At 52.5% G+C, this 19,856-nt stretch overlaps 1 protein-coding gene across 3 annotated transcripts; it reads left to right on the top strand.

Moving 5' to 3' along the window:
- The first annotated feature begins 266 nt into the window (after nucleotides 1-266).
- NUF2 (NUF2 component of NDC80 kinetochore complex) lies at nucleotides 267-16,581 on the top strand. 3 transcript variants are annotated; one of them, XM_054711637.1, is made up of 15 exons: nucleotides 619-702; nucleotides 1,519-1,800; nucleotides 1,972-2,114; nucleotides 3,214-3,288; nucleotides 3,993-4,069; nucleotides 4,529-4,590; nucleotides 7,026-7,123; nucleotides 8,190-8,263; nucleotides 9,406-9,502; nucleotides 9,958-10,020; nucleotides 10,640-10,777; nucleotides 13,098-13,238; nucleotides 14,065-14,240; nucleotides 15,021-15,156; nucleotides 16,248-16,581. In XM_054711637.1, exons 3-15 carry the CDS (start codon nucleotides 1,992-1,994, stop codon nucleotides 16,380-16,382), a joined length of 1,395 nt encoding a protein of 464 aa, XP_054567612.1. In that variant the 5' UTR covers nucleotides 619-702; nucleotides 1,519-1,800; nucleotides 1,972-1,991; the 3' UTR covers nucleotides 16,383-16,581. The 3 variants fall into 3 exon arrangements, with proteins under 3 accessions (XP_008151318.1, XP_054567613.1, XP_054567612.1); XM_008153096.3 differs by lacking the exons at nucleotides 619-702; nucleotides 1,519-1,800 and adding an exon at nucleotides 267-356; XM_054711638.1 differs by lacking the exon at nucleotides 1,519-1,800 and having other exon boundaries at nucleotides 614-702.
- The last annotated feature ends 3,275 nt before the right edge of the window (nucleotides 16,582-19,856 follow it).

Genomic DNA, 19,856 nt, shown 5'->3' with positions numbered 1-19,856 from the left:
TAATGAATATAGATACCGAGCGCAAAGGACAACCAGATGCGTGAGCACCCAGGAATCCAACCGCCAGCTCGCAGCGGCCCCGCCCCCCGACGCGCACCCAGCCTTGGCGCCCACTTCCGGCGGAGTTCAGGCCCGACCGGATGCTTGAGCCCTGAGAAAAGTTCCGTGTGGAGCCCGCGCCGCCCGCGCAGCTCCAGTCTTTTGAGCCTCCACGGCCTCCGGCAAGACCGTTGCCGGAAGTAGGCGGAAGGGGCGGGGCCCCTGGGCCAGGCGGCGGGTTTAAACTGCGACAACGGTCAGCGCCGTGGGGGTGGCTCCGCCCGTGGCTGCTGGTCGGGCTCGTCGTCTCCCGAGCGGTGAGCGCGGGCGGGAGGCGGGAGGCGGTGGGCGGCCGGCGTCGGCGACAGTGAGGGCCGCAGGCGTCGGACGTCGCGTTGTAACCGGGGCGCGCGTGGTCCTCCTCCCGCGGGAGCCGCCTCGGTCCGGCGAAGTGTCAGTCGCAGGTCCTCCCGGCAGTTGCTGCGGACGCGCGGGCAGGGGGTTGGGGTTCCGGCCGCCCGCCTCCTTGGGGAGCCCTGGCGCCTTCGGGCATAGCGCCTCTCAGCAGCCCGTCCCCCGCCCGGGGCCGGGCCCTGCCAGCGGGCTTCGCCTCCGACGTGGTGGAAGAGCTTGCAGGTTCTGCCGCAAACGGCACTGACGGAGGTCAGCCTGGCTTCACCCAGCGCCGCGGACGGAAGGATAGCGGGGGGCCGCCTGGTGTCGGGATCCCGGGGAGGGGCTGTGGGCGTGGGCGGCCACCTGGCTGCCTGTGGGGCCACCCGCGCGGCTGTGTCCGGGCGGCCGTCCGAACAGGGATGAGGACACCCTCTTCAGGGCAGCGGGGCCCTGGGTGACCGTCCCGCGCACAGGCGCCTGCAGCCTGCGGAGGGGTTCCCGCCCCGCCCCCTGCGGTGGGGACTCCTGAGTCCCGAGTGGGTGCCCGACGGGGCGCGGAGCTGGGAAGGCCTCAGCCCTGCGAACGCTGCGGCCCGCGGCAGAGGTGGTGTCTGGCCCTGGTGTCCTAGCCCCGCTGGCGCTCCGGAGCCGTCCTTCCCCTTTGTTTGCAGCGGTGAGCAGTTCCCCTGGGCTCGCTGGGCGCCGGCTCCCCTGGGAGTGGGGTCCTTGGTGGGAAAACAGTGTGGCTGTCGGTGGCTTCTGTGGCTGCTCATGCTGCCACTTGGCGTCCTGCTGGGACCGGAGAGGAGGGAGGGAAGGCCTGGCTGCGGGGCTTCCTAACCTCCGCCTCCTGAGCAGTCTGCACCCAGGGCTGGAGCAGGAGCACCCCATGCCGTCCCCACGCCAGAGCCTCCCCACACTGCCAGGTGTGTGTGGGGGCAACAGTGAGGACCACTGCGCTTGGGGACGGGCCCACGTCACCGTAGGAGGACACTAGGCGAAGTGGTTTCTGTTTTGTTTTCTTAAAGTTGCCACTGTGGTGGTTAGAATTCCTGCCAGTCGCAGTATTTTGTTCTTCTCCAGGTTTTTCTGTCCCTACTTGCGTCTTAACCCTGTCAGCGTCTCACCGCTGTGGTGAGTAGGTGGAGTCAGAGGACAGCGTTGCCACTGTTTACACATGATTCTGCGGATGGCGCTGCCTACATACCTTGCTTTGAGGATTAATTCTCAGGATCGATGTTGTGCCCCCAATTTAAAGAAGAAAAACATGGTTTCTCATCTCTTCAACCATATGAAAGAGAACAGCATGGGGAAATTAGAAAGTAGCTTCCTTACTTCAGAGCAGAAGTGACTTAGGAGCTGCAGGTGGTTGTGAAAGACTGGGCTCCCTGCCCGGCTGTTCGATGGCTGTGGACACCCTGTGCATGTGGACACCCTGTGCACGTCAGCTGGGCTCCTGGTTCCCCGTGGGCATCAGCTTCCCGACGGGGAGAGCTGCTGTCCCGCCCCGTCTCTGATCTGCTCTTCTTCCTCCAGACTAGCCGGAGACTCCCAGGATGGAGACCTTGTCTTTCCCCAGATACAATGTCGCTGAGATTGTGACTCATGTTCGGAACAAAATCCTCACCGGGGCTGATGGTAAAAACCTCTCCAAGAGTGATCTTTATCCCAATCCAAAGGTGAGACGGGACTGTGCAGGTGGGTGGACGCAGTGAGAACAGACTAAACGCTGGGTCTCGGGTGTGGAGAAGGGCCTGTGCCCAGTACTTGGTGCAGACCAGTCGTTTTAAGCCACAGAGATGCTCCTCGTGTCGTTTTAAAATAACAAGTTTACATGTGGGGTGACGTCTCCATTCCACTAGGAATTCAGTTCAAAGAGAGCGCGCTTCTGAAGCGTGGACAGCCAAGTCGGTTCCGGTTTCTGTTGCTGGAGTGGTGCTCTGAGGGTGTCCTCGGGCCTCCAGCACAGGACTTGCTGGGAAACGGCCCGCGGGAAGCTCACTGGCTACCTTTCCTGCATTGTGTCCCAAGGGGGCGTGACTTGTTCCTTCTGTCCGCAGTTATTCAGTGCGGGAATGAACGAACTGTGCGCCGCAGTGATCCCAAAGTCTCCTGGGTGTGCTGCCTGTGAAGTGACGGCACAGGAGGCCTAGTTCATGGTGTGGAGCGCAGCTTTCTGGTCTTGGTGCCCCTTTAATTGTTTAAAATGAAAGGGAGGCTCTCAGGATGGATGCAGCTACATGGGGATAGGACAGCTCTGCAGGCCAGCATTTGGGGACGGCTGATCTCGGAGACGGCGCTTTAAAAATCCCTGCCCGCCCTGTTCCACTTAGACCTTGCTCTCAGTGCTCGCGTAACTCTGACATCTAAGGAAACCTTAACACCCAGGGCCTCCCTTGGGAAGACTGGCCCCTCTGGCCTAGTGGGGGTTGCTTGGGTAGGATTTGGGTCGAATTGCTCTCATTGTGTCTATGAGCTCAGGCAGCCCATCTTACCAACCCCTCACTACTTATGAGCAAATGGTAAGTATATAAGGCATTTTCACATTTGGGAAAATTAACTCTTTGAAGGGAAATATTTTAAGTGAAAAAGAGAAATTTTTCAGTCTTTTAAAAAATTGTATTTTGATTGTTGAACGTATTACCGATGTCCCCATTTTCCCCCTGACCCCTTTTAGCCCGCCCTCCGCCCCAGACGTCAGTCTTGTCCTTTGCATGTGGTGGCTGTGGGGCGGTGAGGACGGCAGTGACCCAGCACTAACAGGTGCTTCTCCCGCAGCCCGAGGTCCTGCACATGATCTACCTGAGGGCCTTGCAGATCGTGTACGGCACGCGCCTGGAGCACTTCTACATGGTGGGTCGGCGCCTCACAGGCTCAGGAAGTTCTTCGCTTTATTTGTAACCAAATGAAAGGCTGGTATAAAATGTCACCTAGAAAGGCATCTCAGGCATGATGATGGTTTATATTGACCGCTTTAGTCAGACAGAACCCAGTGAGAGGCCCAGCGCCTCAGATGGGCAGGTTCCCAGGCAGGCGCTCCAAGTCGCTGTTCTCAGAAGGAGCCGCGTCAGGAGAAAGGACACCCCGAGGTGGAGGCAGCTGAGGGAGGTGGCTGAGCTCAGCACATCAGGGATTTCTAGCAGGAGCGCCGTCTGAAGGTGCACATGACCCCGCATCACAGCACGGTGCTTCAAATCTAAGGCTTTGCCACTGAAACCTCGCCGAGCCTTCGCTCTGTGTCTGACACAGGCCCACGCTCCGCCCTGGCTTATTCTACGGTTAAGAGTGCGTGTGTGAAAGCTCGCGTAGTCGCGCTGCTACTTAGAAGCCGGGACCAGCGCCCTTCCTCCCCCCTGCGTTGAGAACCGCTCTTGCACACCCTCTGTGAGCCGCGCTGTTAATGTTAACCACAGCTCTAGGGTCTGTATTGTTGGTTGTTGTTTTCCTTTAGTGGTAAGTTAATGTAATTTGGTCTTACTCTGGTTGAGGTTTCTTGACGACTTTTCTCATTTCGTCAGGTTAATGTGTAACTTAGATTTTCTGGTTTTCCCCTTTAGATGCCAGTGAATTCGGACGTCATGTACCCACATTTGATGGAAGGCTTCTTACCCGTCAGCAACCTGTTCATTCATCTGTGAGTAGAGTCATTTTATTTTCTTAGTCTAACCCTATCCACGTTACATTAAGCTCTCTTAGTGACATGATTTTCTTTGGATAGGAATGTCTACCCTCTTCCTCTCCATCCCATATATATTTTAAATTGTAGACTTTCAGTGAGCATGACTCACTGCCTCCACCTGTGCACTTTGAATCGAAGTTTCAAGGGGGTGTGAATATAAAATTGTTGGAGGCGTTGTGTTCTTAAGAGTCCTAGTACCTCCGTGAGTGTGCGCTGTTTATTTGTATCTCCCACTGGGCCTGGGCACGGGCACTCAGGCGATGTACAGAAAAGGCAAGTTCAGTCCCACAGGGGATGTCTGCCGTGGTCCTTTGACGTTCAGAATGTATCTAGAAATGTCGTTGAAAAGAAGCTGTTTCTGTCCCTTGTGTGTGATCGACAGCACACTTCAGTATTTTCTCCACTGTCTTCCAGGAACTCGTTTCTGCCCATCTGCCGGGTGAATGACTTTGAGACGGCCGACATTCTGTACCCAAGTGAGTGAGGGTCTCGCAACACCTTCCCACGAATAAACGTGAAACCCAAAGGAAGGAGGATCTCATTCAGAAGGATGCTTTTTTTTAATCCTAATATTGGAATGCTGTCCTTTACAGAGCCACAGAAAAGCTGTTTTTCTGAGTAGTTGTTCTGAATTCCTTACATTTGAAAAATGTTCTGTATGTTTGAGAGTCTGAATACAAGTAGTAGGCAAGCGGCGATATGGCATAGTGGGCTCCGTTTTATCAGCTGTAAATGTACGAGTCCTGTTACTGGGGCGGAATGTCTCAGTAAAGCACGAATAGTCACGCTGTTATGTCAGAAGCTTCGCTTGTCCTGCCTTCAGGTGCCCTCGCCTCTGCCTGATGCGCACACACAGGGGCTCCGGCGCAAGAGCCCGCTGTGCTGTTCACAGCTTGTTTTTGTCCTCTGACTCTCCTGGCTTTTGTTTCGTTGATTGACATGTACTTTACACTACATAAAAGTCACCATTTGTAAGAAATCTAGGGGAAGGTTTCAGATTAAGAATTCAGCCTCTAATAAATAAAGGCTCCTCTGCTGGTCTCCATTCTCCAGGGACTTCCTTCTCCCACTTAGGCTGGCAGAGGTATTAACACAGCGTTGCTCCTGTCTCCCGCATCATTACACCTGTCTCTGGAATCTTGGGACGTGAGCAGTTTCTCTCTCCACTCTTACGTCTCCCTGACCCCTCTGACTCGAGGGTGTTCCATTTTGTTGGTCTTTCAAAGAAAAAGCTTTTCCTTTCAATGCTTTTTCTGAATTGTTTTTCTGTTTTGCATTTTATTGGGTTTTGCGCTTAGTGTTATTTTTCATGCTTGCTTTGGGTTTGGCCCCCCCGTCCCCCGTCCCCCTGGCGTTTATTTTTTTAAGGCAGAAGCTGAGGCTGTTTGAGACGTTTCTTCTTTTCTAATAAAGGTGCTTAGTGCCATAAACTTCCCCTTAGCCCTGCTTCAGCTGCACCCACAGACTGGGGAGAGGTGTTTTCTGTGCGTGTGTGTGCGTGCACACAGGTGCCCATGTGCATTTTGGATTATAAGTTTAAACTCGTCTTCAGCTTCCTGGATCAAGGCCACATCCCTCCTGAGATTCATTTTGCTGGAAGTTCTTCCAGGGTTTTCATTGTCTAAAGCCCACTTTTTATCTTAGCTCCTAATTTTGATGGTTCTAGAAACACATACAGAGTTTGCTTCCACTAAAACCCATGTGGCCGTGGTCACAGTTAGACTTCTCAGAGGAGTTGATTGTCTCAGCAAAGACAGGGAAGAGGTGCCAGTAACTTGTCATCTCCCTGCACTGGTGGGAGAGAGATTCCCTAATCCAGCCTTTCACTGGGATGTGTGCAGCCCTGCTGAGGTCCCACATCCTGCAGGGTTCCCAGCTCCAGTTCCCTGTGGCCGGTGGGGCCAGGGCATTGTCAGCTGTTCTCTGTGAAGGTCAGTGATCCCGGCCCCTTGCTCCTCAGCCTGGACGAACTCTCCTGCCACCTGGCTGCTGAAGGCTGCCACAGGTTTTCGGCAGTTTATCACAGTGTGCCTTTTGGGGACTTGTCTGTCCCCTCCCGCCCCCTCCCTTAGATTTGCTTACTTCCTTGGATATACTTGTAGTTCTATCAAATGTGGAGAGTGTTCAGCTATTTTATAAAAGTCCCTCTGCCCCTCCTCTTTGTGGGGCTCCCGTTACTCACTCATTGTGTTGTTTGGGGGTGTCCCTCAGCGCACGGTGCTCTGTTCACGCTCGACTCTGGCTTTCCTGTTGTCTTCATTTCACTGGTCCTTTCCTCTGTAGGTCTGCTCTTAACCCCACTGAGTGGATTTTTCATTTTACATATTCTAGTTATAAATCATAAAAGTTTGATTCAGGTCTTTTTAAAACTTTTTTTCTCTCCTTATACTGCTGGCGCTTCTCTCTCCCTTCTTGAACAAATGGAGTGTAAGTCGGGCGATGGAGTTTAGTTTGGAGAGACCAGTGTACATTCTGGGGTTGCCTTGGTCTCGCCGTACTCTAACTCTACTTTGATGGCTCAGCAGAGGCTGAGTCTGTGCCCCTCCGCCCTGGGCGCAGCCGGGACACTGCGGTGGCGGTGGGCTGGCGCGTGGGCAGGGCTCCCGCCGCAGGGCCCCTCTTGGGGCTGCTGCAGCCATTGGGCCTGGCTTTCTGGTTGGTTCAGACGGGAGCGGAAAGCTGGTTCTGCCGTCTTCTGTGGCCAAAAGTGGTTTGCCTTTAACATTTTCTTAAGTTATTAATGCAAAGCTAATTCCGATCTTTAAGTCAGGGCGAACTCTGTGCACCGGGGCCAGTTCCAGCACACACAGCTCTAGTCTGTGCCCTGCGAGCAGAGTGCATGTGGGAGAGGGTAGTGTCCACTTCGATGTTGTTTCAAAGGGTTACTTAAGGAGCCCGCTTTCTGTTTTAGAGGCCAATCGGACCAGTCGGTTTTTGAGTGGGATCATCAACTTCATCCACTTCAGGGAAGCGTGCCGGGACACGTACATGGAGTTTCTGTGGCAATACGTAAGATGGGACGGGTTCTGGGTCACGTGCCAGACCAGTAGCCTTGTTCATAAACTAGTAATCTGCTTTGAACCCGTTTCCCGGGTGACTGAGTGTTGTGGAACCAAGAGCGTTGTGTTGATGTGAGGGTGCAGCTTAGTGACTGGAGGGCATCTTAGTGAGGCGCCCTTGGCTGTTGGGTGCCGTCAGGGAGAGGCTGGGCTGTGGCATCCTATGGCTGAGGCTTCTTCCTACTTTAGGAAGTGTCAGGGAGGAGCGGAGTGACGAGCCCCCGGGCTGCTGTGGATGTTAGCAGTGCCCTTAAATCACCGAGGCTGGGGATGCGTGCTTGCTCCTCAGTGTCGGCCTGACTGCATGCTGCTTGTTTCTCATGCTGGCCCAGCACCGCATGGCAGCATGCAGCCCAGTAAACCGTCACACATAAGCACATTCATAGCAGCTCCGAGAATTTGGAAGGGCTGTTCCCCTCTGTCCGCAGCTGTGGGCACACACTCTTGGAAAAGCACCCGAGCCAGCCACTCAGAACTCAGCTCCCGCCACACTGAGCACCAATGAAGACGTCCTCGCACAAACCACACCACGCTCCCCAAGCCTACGTGTGTGTGCCAGCGCGCATACACCTTGGCTTGGCTCATTTCTTCTCATTTCTGAGGCACAGCTCAGACATCTGTCATTTCTACAAAGACCCCTGTGACACTCCCCTGGCCACCACCCGAATGGCTGCTGCCACTGTGCAAGCACTGGAACAAGCTGGGTTGTGGTTTAGATCAGCACTGACTCCTCAGGGCGACCGGCTGCTGGCGTCCAGGCACTGTCATCTCAGCTGCCGTTCCTGGCGCCGCACAGAGCGCCGGCTCGCACCACCACTTCCGGGTGGAGCAGCCCAGAACCCCTGATGCACTGTCACAGGGGCTGGTTCCGTCCCACATGCTTGTTCCTGTGAAAGGTGCAAGGTGTATGGAGTGAGTGTTTGCCGTCTGCCCTGGCAGCTGGTGTGTGAGCATGCTGCTGGTTATGTTGGAAGCTAATGTGAAGTTACTAAACTTGCTTTAATATGCTTTAATAGAAATCTTCTGTGGACAAAATGCAGCAGCTAAATGTGGCTCACCAGGAGGCGATAATGAAGTTGGAGAAACTCGAGTAAGTAGCAGATTTACAAATAAAATAAATGCCACTTCAAACATGCAAAATAGATTGTAAGTAGCATTTGACAGCCTTACAGTAGATCTCAAGTCTCTTACCTAATCACACTGTTTTAAGTTTACCTTTTCTTTTATCTCACTCTTAGGATGTAATACATCTTTTGTTTTTTTCCTGCTGTTAGTGCATTAGCTGGACACATGCCAAGTGATACCTTACTCTCTGGAGCTGCCCCGGAAGTGTTTAGCTTGCACGGGAGAGCAGCAGCGCAGTGGGCCAGTTGTCAGCATTCTCCTTCAGCAGAGGGGCGTTTTGTTGACTCAGGCCAGTCAGGAGGAGAATCGTTCACGAGTTAGGGTTCCTCGGCCTTGTGTATTCTGATTTGGAACTGACGGACTTTTATCCCTGCTAACGTGCTGCGTCTGAGTGTATCAGGCCTGCCTGTAAATTGCCTTCAGGGACAGCAGTAGCTGAAAGACAGCACAGGAGGCAGATGTTCAAGTTTCACGTGGTGGGTTTAGCGCAGCAGATCAAGCGACAGGGCCAGACTGGGGGAGTATCGGCAGCACATGCAGCAAAGCACGTCTGTGTCCGTCACAGCCACACGGGGCTCTAACATGCAGAGAACCCGCTCCCTGGGGAACGGAGTAGAATGTGGACCGCAGGGGTAGAAGGGGACTGACGGGATGCACGCTGGTGGCTGGAAACGAGAGCTTGTCAGACTCACTGGGAGTAGGGAACAGAATTAAAGGAACAATTCTAGACCATGTTTCAGAGCCTCACCCTGAGAACCTTCCTGTGGAGGAGACTGGGCATGTGAGGGTCAGTTAGGGAGGCCTGGGAGGGCCAGAGCAGGCGCTGTCGGGCCCAGTGAGCAGCTGCGCGGGCAGGGCAGGGGGCTCCGGGTCCGTTTTCTCAATCAGGGTCAGAGGGTGGGGTGCGCAGATGGTACCCACGGAGATGGTCCCCAAGGAGGAAGACCTGATGGGGGGAAGTGGAGGGAGCGTGTCCTGGAGGCAGCTGGTCCATCTCAGACACGAAGGCGGAGGGTGTTCCCAGGGAAGTGCCATGAGGCCGAGCCTTCCGTCTGGCCCGCAGTCCAGACCTGGCGCCATGTGGGCTAACGGCGCCGCTCTGCTCAGTTCTGTTCCAGCAGAGGAGCAGGCCGAGTTCCAGCAGCTTTCTGACGAGATCCAGGAGCTGCAGCAGCTGCTGAACCAGGACTTCCGGCAGAAAACGGTGTGTGTCCTGGGAGACCTTGATTCTGAGAAGAGCGTCTGCAGATGGGGGCGGGAGTACATGTGCAGACCCTGGACAGACGGAAGCACCGGAGGGTTTGCTGCGCTGCCCAGGATGCCAGTGCAGTTAGGGGGCAGCAGCCTGAGACTTGGGGAACCCTAAAACTCTCATCTCCACGAGAGCCTATCACTTCGGCACCACAGCCCTACTTTCCTCCCGTCTGGGCTGCCGCGGCGGCCGCAAATGCTGAGCAGCTGTTGGATTGAGCTCCTCAGTAAGGGAGCCGTGGGCGCTTCTGGCAGGGGGTGGGGTGGGTGGGGTTTGAGAGTGTGGACTGAGGGCGTGAGGGTACTGGTCTAATCCACCAACTTTCCTTACCCCTGTTTTATAAGAGCGCTGAGGGGCTCTAAATCTGCCTTGAGTCATTATGAAAGAGTTGTTTGCTTTTTCCTCAGGTATTGCTGCAAGAGAGAAATGCCCAAAAGAAGTCCGATATTTTAGAGAGAACCAAGCATTTGGTGAGCACCTCTCACTTCAGCAGCATTGGGGTTGGGGAGCTTGTGTGGAGGGGTGTTTAACTGGGTGTGTTATAGTCAAAATGTCTCCTGTGTCTTTTCCCTTAAAATGAAACAAATTGAACTTTTGTCATAGCATCGTCTCAGTGCTGTGACTTTGCTTGGGTCCTGGGAGATCACAAGTAACTAACTGGTCACACGCCCATGTTGTTCTGTCAGTTGAGAAACAGTTGAAATGCACAAGGACAATGTGGCGTGTGAGCCTGTGTCCTGCTGTTGGAGGGATTGGAGCAGGTGGGGAGGGTTTCCAGGGGAGGTGGTGACCCTCAGGAGGACCACACTGGTCATGGCCCAGCACAGGACCTGTGTGCCTGGCTTGCAGGGTGCCATTGGACACTGGAGGGCCAGGGCACTCCACATGAGTCCGAGAGGGACTGAGGGACGAGCTCGGCCTGGGGCCTGGACATGAATGTGAGCCTCAAGGCAGGAAACACTGGCCATCACTTAATTTCACCCCCACTGCCACAAATATGGACCCAAGTTCCTTGTTTTTTCCTGTTATTGTAATGGGACATCTCCAACTTCATGTTGCATCTAATATATTAAAATGTCTTCTCCACAGAATGAACTAAAATTATCAGTAGTTTCTTTGAAAGAAGTACAAGAGAGTTTGAAAACAAAAATTGTGGATTCCCCAGAGAAGTTAAAGAATTATAAAGAAAAAATGAAAGATACAGTCCAGAAGCTTAAAAATTCTAGGGTAAGTTTGCTTTTTATTTTATTTTTATTTTTTTAAATGTTATTTTACATGTTTTTTATTGATTTCAGAGAGAAAAGGGAGAGGGAGAGAGAGAGACATCAATGATGAAAGAGAACCATGGATCGGCTGCCTCCTGCACGTCGCTACTGGGGAGCCCAGACTGAAAGCTGAGCATGCGTCCTGACCGGGAATCAAACTATGACCTCCAGGTTCATAGGTCGACGCTCATCCACTGAGCCATGCCAGCCAGGCTCCTTTTTATTTTAACGAGTTTCTGTCTTTTTGGCAACTGTTGTTTAATCATTTGTTAATTATCTGGTTTCTTGGTTACCTATCCATCTCTCCCTCTTAAGCGTTTGACTCGAATCTCTAATTTGTGGCTCTTCTCAGAGTGGGTTTGGGGTAAAACATAGAATTTGAAGGCATTTGTTCACTTAGGCAACATGTTTTTTAGGCTTTGCCCTGGGTGACCCTCATGAGACTGAGGTACTTTATTTTAAGGGAGAAAGGTATTCAACAGGTTTACAACCAACTAGAGGCCCGATGCGCGACATTCGTGCAAGAGCAGGCCTTCCCCCGCTGCTGGCACCGACCTCCCTCTGGCACTCGGGACCCAGGCTTTCCTCCGGCTGCCGGCAGGCACCCGGGATGAGGGCTACCCTCCGGCCCCCGGCAGGCACCTGGGACCCGAGCTTTTATCCAGCTGCTGGCAGGCACCCGGGACCTGGGCTTCCCTCGCAGCCCCAGCTTCATCCGGAAGGTCCTCCGGTCTAATTAGCATATTACGCTTTTATTATAGATTATATGATAACAGGTTTTAATATGTACTTTGAAGAAGCGTAGGGTCTGCATGTCGGGGCAGAAGATATATGGAAAGTCTCTGTGCCTTCCGTTCAATTTTGCTGTGAATGTAAAACTCCAGGTAATAAAGTCTTTTTTAAAAATCACCACGAAGAGAAACAAAAAAGTAGCAGACGGTGCTTTGAAGTAGTGTAATGAGGGAGCCTGCCTTAGCTGTGGAAATGGGTGTGGGGGAAGGGGAGGAATTGAGGTGGACATCTGAAGGAGGAACAGGGGTGATCCTAGTAAATTTGCGTTGGGCAGAGGGAACAGAATATGCAAAGTTCCCGAGGTTGTGGGTGTGTTCTGGGAACAAAGCCTGAGGCCTAGAAGGAGAGTGGCCTGAGGTGATGGAAAAATAGGCAGAGGTCGCGGGCTCAGGGTGCTGGGTTTGACCTGAGCCAAGACACCACAGTGACTGAAGAGGGGAGTGCTGGGCGTGGTGGGACTTGGTTTAAAGGTCCTGGTTCCCGGGGGAGAGGTGGGTCGGGTGGGACTCAGTAGAAGCGGGTGGACGATTGAGCATCTTTTATGCGGCAAGTTTTATAAACTATGGAAGACACTCAGGTTCATCTCTGTGGTTGTTCCGCAGGTAATTCCTGAGTATTGAGAATTACCACACAGGAATAGACAAAGGTTACAGAGTAGAACGAGAGCCCCACAGAGATCTGAATGTTTTGAGAGAAGAGGGGATTATTTAGCAAACAGTTCTCATTCAATGTCCATTCACTTAGAAGCAGAGGGAGTCGGGTCTACACCTGCAGCACTTACAAAAATACATTTTAACTGGATTGAAATTTTGAATTCAAAAATTCAGCAATTTTAGAAATTTTAAGAGAACACTTATACAATCTTGGTCTGGGATGGATTTTTAAAATTAAGATAGGAAACCCAAAAGCTGTAGAGAGCAGTGCAGCTAGGGGACATACCTGTAGTGCATGTGACAGGTGATGGGTTATGTCCACGACGTGCAAGGTGCTGTTAGCTCGAAAGGCCACGGAAAAACGAGCAGGGAGAGGGGTCAGCAGTTTGCTGATGACGACCACTGGCTGAGAAGGGGCTGGGGCAGGAGAGAAGCCCTCGTTGTTAGGGTGGTTGTGGTCAGCAGTGCTCATTTCTGGTTTTAGAAGAGGAATTAGTCTTTTTAAAAATGAGCTGGAGTAGTCATCTTTACACGAAGGACTAAGATTATAACTGGGGAGGCAGTTGCCTGGGAGGAATCGGTAGTGGGAGTGATGGCAGAAATGGAGTCTTTTCAGATCATTGGAGAAACCTTGGGAGGTGCTTCAGTGGGAGGGCTGGTGAATGAAGGTAGTTTTTCTCTGTCCGCGCCCCTGGGCGCAGATGCGACGTGACTGTGCCGTCCGGCCGGGTCCGAGTGCGCTCTGCTGCTCCGCGGCAGCATCACTGCCCAGCGAGCACTGACGTCACTGCCGTGTCCCGACGAGGCTCTCACCCGGTTTCTGCGTTTTCTCTCCAGCAAGAAGTGATGGAGAAGTACGAGGTGTACCGCGACTCGGTGGACGGCCTGCCCTCCTGTCAGCTGGAGGTGCAGCTGTATCAGAAGAAAATACAGGACCTGGCGGAGAACAGGGAGAAGCTGGCCGGTGTCTTAAAGGAGGTGAGTTGTGTCCTCCCTGGAATTACGGTGTCGGTGCCTGGGATTGGCCTCCTCTCCGGTACCGTGTCCTAAAGAAGCAGGTCCCTGAGTGCCGGGCGGGGCTGTGCGCTGGGGCAGAGCTCTCCCCAGGGACGGGGATGGGGCGTCACTGACCTCGCTTTTGCTCTGGGTTTCAGAGAAAAGTAGTGGGAGTTTTAAACTCGTGTTCACAGTTGTTGGAAGTGCTCCTCCAGGTGACCTAGTGAGCCCTGGGATCTAGAGACGAAAGTCAGTGACAGTGTCTGCCCTGCAGGCGGAGGGCCAGCACCAGCATTCAGCTTCTCTGGCTAGAAACCTGAGCACCCTTCTCTTTTCTCACCTTCCTCATCCTCACCCTGCCTGTCCCCAGGCCACGCCCCTTGCATTTGTGAGGGATTTCTCAAGTGAGGAAGTAGAGGTTAGCGCAGGAGATGGCCCGAGGTATTGGTTCCCCACCGCGTGCTCGCCTGTCTGCCCTCGGCAGCCGCAGAGCAGGGGGAGGTCCCTGCTTCTCTCAGTTCTGGGCCACCCTCCTCCCTGCTCCTCCTCCGCCTCTCAGCTGGGCTTGTACGCGCCTCTGTTCCAGTTCTGCTGAGAAAGCGGCACGGGAAGCCCCTGGATGTTGCGCGCTCTCTGTCCCTGCCTTCTGGTGTCTCTGTGCAGTCTGCGTGCTTCGGCAGGTGCAGGGCTGAAACAGCCCCCTCGCCTTTCAGATCATGTCTGAGCGCAGTTCTTCTAGAAAGAGTCGTTCATTCTGTCTGTAAACCCTACTTGGTCGCATTGATCTGAAGTCCATCTCATAACACAGAACCTGAACTTGGAGGACCAGATTGAGAGCGGGGAGTCAGAGCTGAAGAAACTGAAGACAGAAGAGAATTCCTTGCGCAGACTGATGAATGTGAAGAAGGAAAAACTCGCCACAGCCCAGTTCAAAATCAACAAGAAGCACGAGGACGTCAAGCAGTACAAGCGCACAGTCATTGAGTACGGAGCAGTCCGGGCAGGGCGCTGGGATTCCAAAACCCGTACAATTCCAGAAAGGCGTTCCCCAGGGAGGGCGGGAAAGGACGAGACAGCTAGGGGTCCTAGGGGCCATGTCCAGATTTGGAGATGTTGCTGCACTGGGTTTCTTTCCAGGGTCACAGTTCTGTGATTTGCATAATTTTTCAGTGCTCTCCTCTGTCGGCCAGCTGGCCCACCTCCCAGTGCACCGGCCTGTCGCAGCCTGGCAGCACCGTGGGTCTTGTGCTCAGAGAAGAGCTGCCGTGTTAGCATTCGTGGTAGCTGTCAGCTGTGTGCTGGGCCCTTGGTTCAGTCTCCTTCCCGTCCTTGCTGAGGTGCTAAGAGTAGTTGAGAGGGATGTCAGGGATGTCTGGTGTCACTGTGGAGCCTCTCAAAGGCATATTAGGGGTCGGGGGACCATTTCCTTTGCTTTCTTCCTCCTGTGGATGCAACAAAGGGCAGAGCCTGGGCGTTAGGTTTGTGGCCAAGCTGCCTCACAGTGGAATTGCCCTGACTCACATTCCTACCAGTGGATGCGAGGCACACGCTGGACGGGGACTGGGACCTCAGACCCATGTGGCTTGTGGGCGCCCAGCACGCGTGTAGCCCCACACTGGGGTCGTCACCTGTTCGCTTTTATTCCTGAGACAAGGCTGAGGTGTGTCAGATACACATGTTCACTTTGGAATTGAACTCAGAGTTAAATGTTTGCCTTTTAGATGCTAAAGAGGAATTATAATTGGCTGTCTCCATTTTCTCTAGAGATTGCAATAAAGTTCAAGAAAAAAGAGGTGCTGTGTATGAGCGAATAACCACCATTAACCAGGAAATCCAAAAAGTTAAATTTGCCATTCAGCAACTAAAAGATACCACGGAGAGGGAGAAACTGAAGTCCCAGGTGAGTGTTGATGAGAAATTGATTCAGGTAATCTCACCAGCTTCAAACGTCAGTTATGCCACCCTCATTTTGAAGATTTCGTCAGTTCTCCAGAGGAGAGGTTGACCCCTCCTCTAACCTTTCAGAATCTTACTCATTCTTATGTCAAGGTGTTGGGGGCAAGTTCCTCAGCCAGGGACTGGACCCCCTTGGGTGCAGGAAATTGGAAGAACACATGAGTGACAGCAGGTAGGTGGGACATGCTTTATTGTGAACAAAGCAGCCAACAACTGGCCGGTCAGGGGCACCTGATACACACACAGAGGCCTCGTGCCAAGTAGTGACTCGTGCTACATTAACATAAGCAGGTTACAGGAGGGTGCGCTTGCGCAGTACAGATAGTGCTACTGCTGAGGCATTGCCCTTGCGCATGTGTAGGGCCAAGGGGCCTTTAACCTAGTAATGCTGCTGTGTCCTTGCCTGTACGCATGTGAATGGCGAGGGGCCTAGAACCTCCAGCATACTCTGGTCAGGGCCCCAGCACAAGGTTTGAGAATTCAAAAAATAAATAAGTAATAAAAGATCAAAAATACATTGGCTAAGTATGAGATGGAAGAAATTATCTTCAGGCTGAAAACTTGCTTTCATGTTTCTTTATGTTCAGCACATGCATGTGGGTTTGTGTGAAAACTCATTCTTGCTGGTGGAGCAGCCTGACCAGATGAGGCCCTGGGGCATTTCCCAGCCCTGTGGGCTCGTCGTGAGTCTCTGTACAGGCCTTCAGTGATGGCGGCTCCAGCGCGGAGGCTCTAGCTGCCACAGCCATCTAGGTGTGTGCCTGGTGTTTGCCATGGAGAACAGCGAAGTGAAAGTTTCCTTGACAGTTAAGTCCTCATGTCTCAGAACCCAGGCCGTGGTGACAGGCCAGGCTCGTTGTTCTGAGGAGCAGACTTGTTGACGTGTCTGTCTGGCTTGTAGAGGGATTTTATTGAGAGCAGACACGCGCATATGCGTGCACATGATATTAATAAATAGGAATCAGACCATGATTCTTGTAACTCATTTTCAGTTAGATGGTTGCATAGACTCATTCCATCTCACTTTCCACTTAGGAAATATTTCTGACCTTGAAAGGGGCTCTGGAGAAGTACCATGAAGGCATTGGGAAGGCGGCCGAGGAGGGCTGTGCTGAGCTGGAGGGGAAGGCAGCTGAGCTGAGGAAGAGGATGGCCACGCTGCCCACCTGATGCACCTGTGGCAGGGGGTTTGTACATAGCTTGTATAGTTTAATGTTTGTAACTGGAAGTTGAATTTAATGGAAGCATCAGAAGTACTAAATAACGTTAGCTCATAGTCATTTTGTGTACACTCATAGGTTATTGTTTGTAGGATAATGCATTTAATATGGACGTTTCCTAACTCATAATAAAGCTATGCAGCTGTTCATGACTTGGCCCAGCCCTTCCTGTCTCAACAGTGCACAGAGGTCAGTTGCATTCCTGTACACCAGTAAGGAACTATCAGAAGGACACGTTAATAAAACAATTCCATTTACAGTTCTGTCAAAAAGCATAAAATAGCCTGGCTGGTGTGGCTTAGTGGTTGAGCATTGACCTATGAACCAGGAGGTCACAGTTTGATTCTCGGTCAGGGCACATGCTTGGGTTCTGAGCTTAATCCCCAGCGGAGGGCGTGCAGGAGGCAGCTGATCAGTGATTATCTCTTATCATTGACTAGTGCCCCGGTGCACAGATTTGTGCATATTGAAAGGAAATTAATTAGGAGGTGGCTGGCGGGGCGGGACTGGGCAAGCCAGGCCAGACACGCCCTGGAACCAACCTCCTGTGGTCCTTTCCCAGCCAGCCACACCTAGGGCAGCACCATGGCTTGAAGGGTGTCTGTGGAGTGAGCTGGGTCCCTCCGACAGGTGGGGACCCTTGGCTTGGCCTGCAGGGATTGGGCTGAAACCGGCTGTCCGACATCCCCCGAGGAGTCCCGGATTGCGAGAGGGTGGTTCTTGCGAGAGGTTGGTTCTCGGGTGACGCACCCTGGAATCGGGCTCCCTCCTCCTGGTGCGTCACTCCAGAACCACTGCTGCCAAGTCACCGCGGCTTGGCAGCTCCTGCGTTGAGCGTCTGCTCCCTGGTGGTCAGTGCGCGTCATACCTACCGGACGGTTGGATGGTTGCTTAGCCTTTTGAATGTATAGATGTTTCTCCCTCCCTCTCCTTACCTCTCTGAAATCAATAAAATATGTATTTTTTTTAAAAAACACAAAATACCTAGGAATAAATTAAACCAAAGGGGTGAAAGACTTATTCTCTGAAACCTGTATGACTGAAGGAAATTTGAACAAGATACAAATAAATGGAAGGCTGTCCCCTTGCTCATTGATTGGAAGGATTATATTGTTAAAATTTCCATACTACCCAAAGCAATGGCATTAAAATACCAGTGGCATTCTCAGAACAGCTGATTCTAAAATTTATGTGGAACCACAAAAGACTGAAATAGCCAAAGAAATTTTAAGAACAAAGTGGGAGATAGCATGCTCCTTGATATCAAACGATATTGTAAAGCTACAGTAATCAAAACAGTATGGCTCTGGCATAAAAGCAGATCAGTAGAGCCCAGAAATAAGTCCTCTCTTCTGTGGTCAGACTACAACAAAGGTAAGGCTACACGATGGGGCAGAGACACTCTTCAGTAAGTGGTGCTGGAAAAACGGGGCAGCCACAGGAAGAAAGTGAACGTGGACTACGTGCTTACACAACGAACAAAAATAAATTCAAAATGCATTAAAGACAGGTAAGAAATGAAACCACAAATCTAGAAGAAAACAGATAGTAAACTCTTTGACATCACTCCTAGCAATGTCTTTTTGGATATGTCTTCTGGGGCCAGGGGAACAAAAATTAGCAAATGGGACTACATCAAACAAAAGGTTTTGTTTTTTTAATTGATTTTAGAGAGAGAGGAAGGGGAAAAAGAAACAGCAATCAGTTGCCTCCCGTATGCTTCCCAACTGGGGATCAAACTCCCAACCCTCTGGTGTATGGATGACACTCAACTAACAGCCCCCCAACCAGGGCACCGCTTCGCACCTCTCCGCTCTGCCTGGGGCCACCAGCCCGGCTCACATTGACAGTCCTGGCGAAGTGTACCTCGCACCTGCCCACCTCTGTGCCACTCAGGAAGCAGCCATTTCTCTCCTGCGACCAAGTAACAGCCCCTCACCCAGGTTCACGTTAATCCACAACAAATGCTCACCTTTTCACACCAAACATCAGCATATGGCCCAGCAGTTTCACAGCTTCACTCATCTCTCTCTGTCCCCAAACATATCCACATGTAACCCCCTATTTGGCTGTTTTGACTAAAGAATAAATTACACAATGTAGAATTTTTTCCCAAAGCCTTCTCAACGTGTAAACACTGAAGTTCATTACCACAATGGAAACGGCTGTGCGGGGCACAGGTATGTGCCGAGCCTGTGTAGAGCGAATGCCTAACTTCAAGTTCAACTGACATTGCAAGGAGCTAATCCATTTCACGACGAAGCACGGGAAATGGAAATGTGCGTCTCGCAGGCTGAAGTTAATGCATCTGACTTCAGGTTAACGGGCTGTTTCCTATTTTTAGAAAGACGAGAAAAGTTTTATATGAAATTCCAGTTCAGATTCAGGGTCTGCCACCTACTTCATTCAGTTAATTCGGCGCTGCCCACACCGCCTCCAGGGGTGTAGGATTTGAAACATCAAAGCTGACAATTTTAAAGTGATCCGAGCAACTCAGAAAAAGTGTGAGAAAGAATTTAGACTCAAAATAGGTTCTAAGTAGCATCTTAAGTTATTTTAAAAGTTAATAAAAAGATGAGTGTTCAGCCAAAGCTGCGAGTCTGACTCGATTTCCCCTTCCTGGGTTATTGTATCACGGTTGTCCCGAGCACAGCTTCTGGAGAGGGAGGCCGAGGGGCAGCAGGTCCTGGGACTGGCGGCGGTGACGTCAGTGACCTACGTGACGCACGGCGTCTGTTTTCCCGTGAGAAAGGTATTCCCTTCAGGACACACGCCTGCTGCATTGCAACAGGGTGCCTCCCTAATCTAACAGACATTCACTCCCCAACCTCAGCCCTGGCTGCGTCTCCCCACAACCGTCCACGTGAGGCTCCCCTACCCCTCACCGTGCGGGCACGGTGTGGGGCGCACACTCCTGCCGCTGGTTTCATTTAATGGGAGCAACGCGAGGGTGACGGCCTTGTCAGCACCCAGAAGCGCCTGGCGCAGGCCTGCCAGCACCCTCGTGGCGGGCACTTCATTTCCGCGCGGCGGCGAGGGTTCCGCGTGGAGCTCCGTTCCATGGACAATGCTGTGTAGCATGTCCTGGCGCCACTCACCACCTCCTGCCCGGTTCAGGCTGCTCCCTCCTCGTGTCTGTTTTGCAGCTGTCGGCAGCTGTGCACATGGAATTGCTTCCGCACGGCAGCGTTTCTCTGGGGTCCAAGCCACGGGAATCGTGGGGTCTGCACCATCGTCTGCCCTTGGGCACCACCCCAGCGGTGAGGGTCCCAGGCTTCTGTGTCAGCCCCAGGCTGCCGCACGTCTGCCCGCGTCTGCGAACGTCCACGCCCCCTGTGGCGCCTTCGCGTCTTCTCCCCGGGACTCAAGCCCACTGCAGAGCCTGCCCCTGAGCTGCAATTGTTTAATCTACTGCGTCCATTAA

Source organism: Eptesicus fuscus, chromosome 22, assembly GCF_027574615.1.
Source record: "Eptesicus fuscus isolate TK198812 chromosome 22, DD_ASM_mEF_20220401, whole genome shotgun sequence".
NCBI classification, from domain to species: Eukaryota; Metazoa; Chordata; class Mammalia; order Chiroptera; family Vespertilionidae; genus Eptesicus; species Eptesicus fuscus.
The sequence above is the reverse complement of the archived record's forward strand: the minus strand, read 5'-3'. Positions and strand labels throughout refer to the sequence as shown.